General features: G+C 35.1%; 3 protein-coding genes across 6 annotated transcripts; all 3 read left to right on the forward strand.

The window, feature by feature from the left end:
- The first annotated feature begins 60 nt into the window (after positions 1 to 60).
- Positions 61 to 2,579, forward strand: LOC132098723 (RAD9, HUS1, RAD1-interacting nuclear orphan protein 1-like). The gene is made up of 3 exons (XM_059504863.1): positions 61 to 208; positions 494 to 689; positions 769 to 2,579. The coding sequence occupies exons 2-3, from the start codon at positions 510 to 512 to the stop codon at positions 1,465 to 1,467; spliced, it is 879 nt and encodes a 292-aa protein (XP_059360846.1). The 5' UTR covers positions 61 to 208; positions 494 to 509; the 3' UTR covers positions 1,468 to 2,579.
- Positions 2,548 to 6,424, forward strand: LOC132098545 (ubl carboxyl-terminal hydrolase 18-like). The gene is made up of 10 exons (XM_059504624.1): positions 2,548 to 2,585; positions 3,416 to 3,556; positions 4,345 to 4,481; positions 4,573 to 4,652; positions 4,760 to 4,894; positions 5,213 to 5,308; positions 5,494 to 5,640; positions 5,726 to 5,872; positions 5,966 to 6,018; positions 6,163 to 6,424. The coding sequence occupies exons 1-10, from the start codon at positions 2,548 to 2,550 to the stop codon at positions 6,200 to 6,202; spliced, it is 1,014 nt and encodes a 337-aa protein (XP_059360607.1). The 3' UTR covers positions 6,203 to 6,424.
- A 233-nt stretch (positions 6,425 to 6,657) lies between these two features.
- Positions 6,658 to 7,832, forward strand: LOC132098328 (LYR motif-containing protein 5A). Of its 4 annotated transcripts, none has more exons than XM_059504469.1 (3): positions 6,658 to 6,749; positions 6,947 to 7,025; positions 7,207 to 7,832. In XM_059504469.1, exons 2-3 carry the CDS (start codon positions 6,981 to 6,983, stop codon positions 7,417 to 7,419), a joined length of 258 nt encoding a protein of 85 aa, XP_059360452.1. In that variant the 5' UTR covers positions 6,658 to 6,749; positions 6,947 to 6,980; the 3' UTR covers positions 7,420 to 7,832. The 4 variants fall into 4 exon arrangements, with proteins under 4 accessions (XP_059360452.1, XP_059360454.1, XP_059360453.1 ...); XM_059504471.1 differs by having other exon boundaries at positions 6,671 to 6,749; positions 6,959 to 7,025; XM_059504470.1 differs by having other exon boundaries at positions 6,682 to 6,745.
- Positions 7,833 to 10,829: the final 2,997 nt, after the last annotated feature.

Raw genomic sequence — 10,829 nt, forward strand, 5'->3', positions numbered from 1 at the left:
CTTTTGATATGGGCCACTAAGCCACGCCTCTTCTGGTAATCGACTGTTAGGCTAACTAATATTCAATCAATATATTTTTTTTCTGGGAGGAACCGGAGTTTGTGAACCGAGGATGAACCTCAGTCAGACGGGTTATCAGTCTCTTTGTTGAATTTACACGGTCCAAAGAGGAAATACAATGCGATTAAGAAGAAATACAAAGCTATGCGTGAGTATCAGCTAAGGTTTTCATTGCATGACATGTAACTTAAATTTCCTCTTGCGAACTTTCTTCATAGCTCATAGTACTGCTGCCATCTCTTACTAAGTGTATGTCGACGGACATTGCATAAAACATATGATAAAATGCGAATGAGATTTTTGCATGAGTATTACGGGGTTTGAGACTCATAAATGTGTTAGCAGTCAGTAGTGTGTGTCTTAGACAATGTGCTGGCAACTGACAGTAGTAGTCATTCTCTGTCTCATGTCATCTTGTTTTCCTTCCTTGAAGCTTATCATGTCTTCTAATGCCCCGCAATTCACATAAGAAGAGGCTGCTGAACCCGCACAAATCTCAGCTGTTGTTTGTGGAGGCTCCCATTAATGGACCAAAGCATGAGTATGGACCACAGCTACGGAGTGCCATTCAACCAAAGACATTTATATCAGAGAAACCACAGCAAAGTGGTGCACCATGTACCTCTTGGGTATGTGCATGCTTTGCAATCCTTACTTGAATGTTTTGAGTGCAGACATTTTATAAACTGATATATTGTCTGTTTGTAGGTGTCTCCAGAGTTTAATTCGCTTGAAACCACAACAGTTAGTGAACGTGGCCGAGCGAGGAAAAATAACACGAGACCTATGAGAATCTCAAATAAGGTGCCAGATTTGGGGTTTCCTCAGCCTAGAAGAGCAAAGGGATGCAAATATATTCCGTTGTCCTTTGAGGCAACCACAGCAGGTTCACAGCACCAACGTGAAAATTTTAGTAGTACACAGACGAAGAATGACAGGCATGTTTCCTCAGACGGTCATAGCAAGGAGTGTAGAGAAACTCCAAGAAGAACTCACTTTCCTCGAAAAGGGGTGAAGATGAGGATGGCTACCCATGTTATATCCACCTCCAGGCGTTCAAAAGTTTTAGAAAACCTTCAGATCCTTAAAAATTTAAATAGAACGTCTAAGGATTCTGTTCACACACCGAACACAAGCTTAGTTCCCGAACCCCCAAATATAGAGACGCCAGAAATGCCACATTGTTCCAGCACGTCTCCATCCAGTGTTCAACATCTCCTCTTCCCTCCAAACCAAGCAAAATCTCCTCCATATACTGAGGACACAAGTGTCCTGGTGAAGGACACACCTGAGGAAGACTATGGACTGAGGGTGACATGGAGACGTAGGAAAGGACTGATGAAATTGTTGATTGATAGAGGTCAGCTTCTTCCAGCAGATGCTGGAGTTGCCAGTGATTGGACTTAAATCAGAAATTAACAGATACGGCAATAGTTTGATTTAGTTTTGTAGTCTTTTCTGTTCATTAACGGACTTGATAAGATTTGGGAAATTGTGATCACTTACAACCAAGAAAATGTAATAAATGAACACTTCAGGAGAGAGGAATTAAAGATGTAATTTTGATGTCCCCAGCCTTATTTAATGGAAGCACCTTTGCATTCTGTAGGATCAATAAATTATGTGCTTAAATGTAAAACGCGCACATCTGTTGAATATGCCTTATTTTATCCATTTATTTTTAACCTAAGGGAGTTTGTGTACATTTATCTATGCTGGAAAAGGCTAATATTTTTTTGATTTTATACTATAGTATTTTGAGAAAGTCTAAAATGTATAAAATATGGAAAATATGAAACATATATATCAACTAAAATATGAACTTAGAAATATAAGAAATTTGATTTAAAATATTTTGGCCTATATTCCCCTATTTTTTACAGAATATATAACTATCATTGATGAGGAAGTCAATTTATTGTAGAATAGATGGTGGATGCAGTGATGTGTTTTTGTGACTGACAGAGATACACAATGAGCTTGTTATACCGAGGTCTCTCAGTAGCCAGATGAGAATCAGATCCATCTCTCTGCGCAAAGCTTTTCTGGCTTTAATATTACTGTGTGTTCTTCTTGTCCGTATAGACCCTGGTAAGAGATCTGCTGGCCATTTTTATGCAGTGAGTCCTCAGTAATTACTTTGATAATGATTGACTGTCATTTTTCTGCTATTTCTCTGCTCTCTGCATGAACTCCTTCAGCAAACGTCGAGCACCATGTTTGGACCTTATTACAGAAAGTTTTAATGGAGTTATCCTTGAACAAACTGTAAAACAATGTTTCTGTCCCAGATTTGTTGTACTTAATACATCCTGTGATTGGGCATCACTTATTGGTGCACTTACATTATAGATAAATAAATCAATGAATTACTGTACGTCAAACTACTGATAACCTATTTAAAATGGATGGTATCTTGAAGAGAAATATTTCATGCACATCAAATGTAATTTTATTATAACATGTTTTAAATATGCTTTTGAGTGTATGAGTTCATGTGGATCTGGACCTGTGCTGCAGACACAGTATGTAACTTCTATTAACAACTGTTTATTGTACTTTACATTGAATAGTCATGGTTAGGACTTGCACTAAGTTTAATATGTACTTTTAAAATGCACTTTTATTAAGAATGTACAGATTTAAAGTCAGAGGTTTGTACCTAGGTTATTATTAAATAATATCAAAATTATATATATATACATTATTATTAATTATTATTATTTATTTCAGCTTTATTTCTCATTTTTAAGATGAATACTAAAACTAATAAATACATAGTATGCTAATGATAGTAACATAACACTGGTTTAAATACATTAAATATAAATAGTCTTATGTAAAATGTGTATTAGATTTTCCTGGTATTTCTATTGATTACAAAAAAAGAGTGATTCAATTCTGTTTGTTAATAGTAATACTAATAAAAACCTAAATTACTTCCTAGCATTTATTCTGAACCGGGTGTGAGTTTCGCATCTGTGACAGAAACTGACGCATGAATTGAAAGTGAAAGTAATATCAGCTGTTTCTGTTTATGTCTATATGAAACTGCGTGTTATGCTACGAGTACAACGGGAGCGGAAGTATCTTGAAGAGGGTAAATATTTCATCAGGCTACTTTGATTTTTATAACCCATGCGCAGTTTAATTTCGACGGCGTCAGAACAACAGGTTTCCATACAACACTGAGAAACGTTTGCAGTCGTGTATGTCTGTAGATGGGGAAGTATTGGAGTAAAATGGCTTATCTACTATACAAACGCCCTGTATCATTCGATTATGGTAGGTACTACTATGGTGGCTACTGTAACGACTGTCATTTTCATTTATTTTGAACCATTTTTTTAAAAAGTTTATCAAGAAATGCTGGAACTAATAATGATCTTAATGTTTCAGAAGTGAGGGGACTTTTAAACTACAAGCTGTCCTGCTGTGTAAATGCTTTGCTTCAGTCCTTTTCTGCCACCACTGAACTACTGGACATACTGAACAAGTAAACCTCTATTATCGTTTAAATAAGATGCACTCTTTGCAAACTAGCCATGTTTCATTTGTTAAAAAATGCTTTCATTCTCTGGACATCCAAGATGTAGAGTTTGTTCCATCATCAGAATGGATTTGAACAAATGTAGCATTCCATTAATTGCTCACCAGTCCTCTGCACTGAATGGGTGCTGTCAGAATGAGAGACCAAGCAGCTGATAAAAACCTCACAATAATTCAGAAGTAATCCTCATGACTCCAGTCCATCAGTTAAAATCTTGCGAAGTGAAAAGCTGTATGTTTTTAAGAAACAAATCCATCATTGAGGCATTAGAACTCTATAATGCATAAAGAAACACTTCCTCCAGTAAGAATCAATATCCAAAAACAGCTGTAAAAAAAAAATTTTCCCTTGGTTTTTGCATATTTGTCTCCTGAATCCAACTAGACAACTTTTTTTTCACTGGAGAAAGTAATATCATGGATAGAGGACACCTATTTTAGCCAGAGTCAGTGGCTTTAAGGTACATATATCGTACTAATGAATTTTTTTCTTACAAACACACAACAAAAGACATTAACGAATGGACTGGATTTGTGTGGATTACTTGTGGATTATTGGGATGTTTTTATTAGCTGTTTGAACTCTCATTCTGACGGCACCCATTTACTGCAGAGCATCCATTGGTGAACAAATTATGCAATGCTACATTTCTCCAAAACTGTTTTGATGAAGAAACAAGCTTTTTGGATGTAGTACATTGTCAGCAAATTTTTGGTTCAATTTTTCCTTCAAAGATGGCATCCATCAAATGGGACTGATAAGAGTAATGTCCCACTGCAGTTGAAGAATATCCTGGAAGCCATGAGGAACAAATCATATCCTGCTCCATACAAAGACTTCCTCAACTGCCTCTACCGCCAAGCCATTCAACGTATGTGACATTTCACAGTAAAATCTTATACTTATGGAAATCTTGTACGTATTATGTTGCTTGGTTGTGTCATTCTGTCATTGTGCTGTAGGATGGACTGAGCAGGATGCAGATGAAATATTCCACATCATCCTCAGTCTCACTCAGAAGCAGATAGCTGATGCTGTTCTGGTGGGTTTTCATTAAAAATCGATGCACATATGTTAAATATGTATTGTAATGTCTCAGTGTTAATGGGAATGATAAATTCTGTTAAACTCTGTGTTTTACTCTCTCAGGCACAGGAAATCAGCAGTCTCTATGAAATAAAGTTGGAGACCCAGGTGGGGTGTTTAAATTGCAAATTCATCCAACGAATGCCCAACTCTCTTTTTAGCCTTCCTTTGGCGATCTGTGAAAGGGAAAACTCCTTGGTAAGCACACTAAACCATCATCAATGGTTCAAATCTTGAAAAATGAAAAATTGGTTATACACACCCTCAAGTTGTTCCAAACCTGTATGAATTTCTTTCTTCTGTTGAACACAAAAGAAGGTATTTTGAAAAATGTGGCAAACCAAACAATTACTGGCATTGACTTATAAATAAATACGGTGGAGGTCAATGGCTACCAGCAACTTTTTGGTTACCAACATTCTTGAATCAACATTTTTAATCAGTGTGCATCAGTAAAATACATAGTACATAATCATAAGCAAATCATACATAATTCTTCCTTCTTATGTTCTTCAGGAAAACTGCATCAACTCTTTTTTCCAGCTACAAAAACTGGCGGACAGTGAGAAGGTTTACTGTGAGAAGTGTGAAAAAAAGCAGCCATCCACTTATGTGTGTGCTTCATTTGTTTTTGTAAAGCATTATCTAACAGTTTAATCTTTAACAATTACATTTCTGATAGTTTAATTGATTTCATGTGGTGATATAGCAAATTCAAGTAAGAATTTAACTGATTTCAGGACATAGTGCAATGCATTGTGAGTGGATTGTTCTGATTTTCTGACATTTTCATTTAGGAGTTGAAACTTGTCTCATTGCCTCCGATTCTGTGTGTCCACTTGAAAAGATTCAGAAACGATGATGGCTTCCCAAGGAAACTCTACAACAAAGTCACCTTCCCTGAAACGTTTAGAACTGCCATTTTTGCTGCAGGACAATCAGAAGTATGTTTAGTATATATTTAGTAAAGTACCCTGCAGTCAAAATAATATTGCCATATATGCTTGATTTGTTGTATGCTTGTTTAAGGCTGAATGTCTCAGTTCTGATGAGCATTACAGTCTCTATGCAGTAGTTGTGCATAAGGGAACTACCGTGTCTGGTCACTACACTGCTTTCATCAGTCCAAATCAGGAAAAGATGTGGTATTATGCTGATGACAACTGCGTGCGACCAGTAAGAAATAGTGACAGACTGATTTATAGTATCTGAAATAGTTATGATTGTTATGTAACTGATACTTACATGCAATTATTTTGTTTATCTCAGTCCACATGGACAGATGTGCAGGGCACATATGGAGGGTACCGTCAGCGCTATGGGTACGTTAAACATCAACAACCCTAAACTTATATAACTTCTCACATGCACTTCACATGAAAGCAAAACATAAATGCAGACCTTTTAAATAATTTCTTCCAAGACATCTTCCAGGTTTTAATCATAATTTTGCATGCTGTTTTTAGAGAGACAGCCTACCTGCTTCTGTATAGGAAGAATAGCTGAATTCATCTGGAAAACTGTTGGGAACATGCACGGAAGCACTTGATGAACACTATATGAATGAATGCAGAGAATATTCCAAGAATAGGATTAAAGTCTATTTATATTTTAAGTATGAAGAGGGGTGTTTAAGAATGTAAGTCAGTATATTTTCATGTTGACTGGGGTTATAAAGGACAGTATTTTGTATAGGAGTATGCTGCCAGAGCATATTTTGTGGATTTTATGGATTTTATATTTTGTGGATTTTATTCAACTAAAATGATAACAATATGTTTTGAAATAAGCTTGTCTGTGATCTCAAGTTATTGCTGTAAAGCTCTAAAATAAAAATAAAAACTCTGTGAAAATAAAATGTTTTCTCCAGTTTAAATACATCTTATACATCTAAATACAACAATGGGACTTTTATTTTGAAAGAAATGCAAAGACGGAATCTGGCTTTTATTTTGACACGCCATCACGCTATAGGACTTGTATTTTGGAAAGCATCCATATCATGGCGTTTTCCCCGCACGTACTGGTAATCACCTCTGTTATGATCTTGTAGGTGAGCAAACACTGCCATAAATCATATTTCTTACAGGAAACTTTACTGCCCAGCTGAGGGTGACCCTATCCAGTCAATAAATCGTCGTTTAGCACCTAAATAAACTATAAAGTATGTGTTAATTGGGTGTTGCACGCTACTGAATACAATAGGCATTAAATTGTGGTGCATTATTGTTTGTTCTCTGTCTGTTTGAGGTTTATCCGCAGGAGGAAAGAGAGATAAATTAAAATGAGTAATCCACTGAGAGGAGAAGTTATAAGGCTGTACAAAAATGTAAGCATCATTGTCTGTCAGTTTCCTTTTTACTTCTGTTCTTTCCTATGAAATGTTATCCAGTGGTATTTTATGTCATCCTTTATTGGATATAACATTGCATGGCAGCAGAGTCCCGAAAGAAATGTGAAATTATACTGAAGACTATCCATTGCTTGGGTAATGCATCTCTTTTCTACAGCTTCTTTATCTTGGACGGGAATATCCCAAAGGCACTGCATACTTCAGGGAGCGTCTGAAAACAGCATTCATGAAGAACAAAGATATCACCGATCCAGAGAAAATCAAAAAGCTGGTTGACCGTGGAGACTATGTGATCAAAGAACTCGAGGCGCTCTACTTTCTCAGGAAATACAGAGCGATGAAGAAACGCTACTATGAACCAGAGCATTAATCTGTGTTTGTGCCAGACTGTATATGTGTCAAAAGTTAAATCATTACTTTCTGCACGTTTTGAATTTCTGAATGTTGTGAATGTTGAACAGATTCGAACTTAAACATCTATTTTTACTAGTCCTTGTTAGATACAGTAGGCAGTTATTTGTAATGACAATTAAGTATTTCTATGTAAGCTCATGATGTTCTAAGCAGGTCTTTGTATAGACGGCTCTACATCACAGAAAGCAAAGTTGTTTTTTCCAAAGGATTTCTCTAGCTCCTGCACCAGGTCAAAATTTCCTGTGTTACTAGAAACCTTTTTGTGCAAATAATTGACAATGATAAAATAGATGGGAATAGTGTGAGTATGCCTGTCTAGTTCTACATATGTATTTATATATATATGCATTAAAGAATATGCTCACTTTTGCTTTGAGTACATTGTAGGCTTTGTAGAAGGTGAGGTCTTCTTTTGAAAGCAAAGCCCTGAACTTTCATCTGTCTGCCGCCTTGGAGACAAATTTAGAAAACATCAGTTATTTTGAACAATGACAGCAGGGTCCATACCATAGCAGCATAGCAGCCTGTTGAGAAACAAAGAGACAAGAAAATTAGGACTACACCATCATTTGCCCCATAATGCCACATTATTCATCTGTAGTATCCCTCCCATTAAAAATGTATATTTCATTGTACACATGGGGTACTTTTTATCCCTGTGTTCACCAAACCCATCTTGAGTATTTGCTACTAAAAAGCTCATTTTTAGTTTCATCTGACCATAGAAGCCAGTCCCATTTAAAGTTCCAGTCATGTCTGATAACTTAATATGCTGAAGTTTGTTTTTGGATGAGCTAGGAGAATTTTTCTTGAAACCCTTCCAAACAACATTTATTGCCCTGATGGTGGAAATGTGAATTTTCACTACTCTAACTCTTTTCTTAAAGCCACTTCACTAATTTGTGAAGCTCAATTATCTTTTGCTGCACATCAGAAATATATACTTTGGTTATTGGTTATGTGATCGATGATTAAGGGAATTTGGGCTTTGTTTTCCCTTCTATTCATATTTCTGTGAAACAGGAAGCCATGGCTGGATAATTTCATGTTCATAATCATGCTGGAGTGCTCAAAATTGTGAATATGAATGGGAATATTTTACTCAAAAGAATTTCTATGGGTGCCAATAATTGTGTCCAACGTGTATTTGAGAAAAAACATTCATTACATAATGATATTTCCCCCAATTTTTAATTCTTGATATCCAATGGAAGTTAAGTTTTTTGTGATTATTTTTTCTTATAAAAGATCAAAAGGATTAACAATGCAGATTAATTTTCACAGCCTCCTTTGATCGTATTTATTAAGGGTGCCGATATTTTTGGCCATGACTGTATGCACAGATCAAACACCGTTTTCAAGGTTAAACATTTGTACATTTTGGCCTGAAGCAATGGTTCAAAGTTAAAAACCCCTTAATGATTGATTTGATTCTTACAAACATGCAGCTTTTCACGTCACTATATGTGTATATGGACTGGAGTGGTGTGGATTATTATGAAGTTTTATCATCTGTTTGGACTCTCATTCTAACGGCACCCATTCACTGCAGTTAATCCAAGTGATGTCATGCTATGGTTCTCCACATCTGTTCAGATGAAGAAACAAATTCATCTACATCTTTGATAGCCTGAGGGCGAGTAAAACCTTTTGCAAATTTTCATAACATTAAAATCTAGCCTAACACTTTGCGTTAGCGCAAGGAAACAGGATGCCAAGAGTAAAAAGGCCCAGTAGAGGTCCGCCAACCACTCATGCGATACCATAGCAGCCTGTTGAGAAACAAACAGACAAGAAAATTAGGACTACACCATCATTTGCCCCATAATGCCACATTATTCATCTGTAGTATCCCTCCCATTAAAGATGCAACACCAGCCATTCTGATGGACATGGCACCATAAAACAAACCTGTGATCAGGGAATATCATCTAGTTAAGTAGGTAGTATCACTGATCATGCATTAATGTAATAAGTGAAGATATTCACTCACTTATGCCCTTGAAGACCAGGACAGCTGCCTTTCTGACAGAGGTACTGCCGAATTAGATCTGCAATAGTTACCGCAGCCAAAGCATTCACACTGTAGGAGACATACTGTAGACATTAAACATAATATAATACATGCATGAACTGCTAATATGAAAAATGTGGTACAAAAATGACTCCCATCCCTGCACTTAATGCATCATTATTGGTTGAGAGTGAAAGAATGATGTTGGATATATCTGATTTGTTGTAGAAGTACAGGTGTAGAAGTATTGTTCAATGCTACACTTAAAAATAAAGGTTCCAAAAGGGGGGTTTCACAGCAATACTATAGAGGAACCTTTTTTAGTTTTAAAATTCTTAAAATAAACATTTTCCTTAGTGTAAAGAACATTGAAAAAATCTAAAGAATCTGTTTCACACTCTAAAGAATAGATTATAAAGGTTCCATGGATACTAATAAAGACTAATGACAAATGAACATTTAATGTAAAGTGTTCCCAATTTTATATTTTGTAATGTTTTAGTAGACATGGAATATGTAGCACACAAAAGTTGTAGTTTAGAGTTGTGCTTTTATTGAGTCATGCATGTATGGCAGAGCTGCTTGGACATTTTGGTGAGAATTATGGAGCACAATATACTATACAGTTATTTAATAAATTTTTAGCTTTTGATTTAATAATTGCACTAAGCTATATAGGTTTTAATGTGCAGCCCCATTTTTTTATTTTAATTTTACATTCAAATATAACTAATTACCAGTTTATCAACTCATGAACCCTCACTTTGGAAACCTGTTAAATATGAAGAAAATGATCATAGATTTTTTTAGATCTTTATTTTTAAGAGTGATGAAAGCAAAATAGAAACAATGTTTTTTTCCCCCTCTAGTTCTCAGTGTGTTTATTCTTGTGTGAGTTACACAATTCACTCCCTATTAATATGTTATTAACCTCCCAATATTACTAATCTTTGTGAGTCTATTTATTGGTTAAATCAATTCAATACAACTTCATTAGTACTAGAGAACAATTGGGATATGTGGAGATAATGGTTAGCATAAAATAAATAGGATTATGAATAAAGCAATTAGAAAATGTTAAATATATATAATATATATATATATATATATATATATATATATATATATATATATATATATATATATATATATATATATATATATATACAATTTTTATTTTTAGCATCGCCCAAAACAAGTCTGTACAAACAATTTTTATATATATATAATTTCTATTTTTATATTATTTCACAATACAACCGATCCACTGGAATAATTAAAAAACTCTTGCTTTAGATCTTTACAAATACTTAAAAAAAAAAAAAAGAAGACTTTTATTTTGAAAAACAGTA

Source organism: Carassius carassius, chromosome 22 (assembly GCF_963082965.1).
Source record: "Carassius carassius chromosome 22, fCarCar2.1, whole genome shotgun sequence".
NCBI classification, from domain to species: domain Eukaryota; kingdom Metazoa; phylum Chordata; class Actinopteri; order Cypriniformes; family Cyprinidae; genus Carassius; species Carassius carassius.

Coding starts and splice junctions, on each gene's coding strand:
- LOC132098723 (XM_059504863.1), top strand. CDS start 510: ATGCCCCGCAATTCACATAAGAAGAGGCTGCTGAACCCGCACAAATCT. Junction 690..768: donor GTGCACCATGTACCTCTTGG/GTATGTGCATGC, acceptor GTCTGTTTGTAG/GTGTCTCCAGAGTTTAATTC.
- LOC132098545 (XM_059504624.1), top strand. CDS start 2,548: ATGAGTTCATGTGGATCTGGACCTGTGCTGCAGACACA. Junction 2,586..3,415: donor GGACCTGTGCTGCAGACACA/GTATGTAACTTC, acceptor TTTTTTAAAAAG/TTTATCAAGAAATGCTGGAA. Junction 3,557..4,344: donor CTACTGGACATACTGAACAA/GTAAACCTCTAT, acceptor TTTCCTTCAAAG/ATGGCATCCATCAAATGGGA.
- LOC132098328 (XM_059504469.1), top strand. CDS start 6,981: ATGAGTAATCCACTGAGAGGAGAAGTTATAAGGCTGTACAAAAAT. Junction 7,026..7,206: donor TTATAAGGCTGTACAAAAAT/GTAAGCATCATT, acceptor TCTTTTCTACAG/CTTCTTTATCTTGGACGGGA.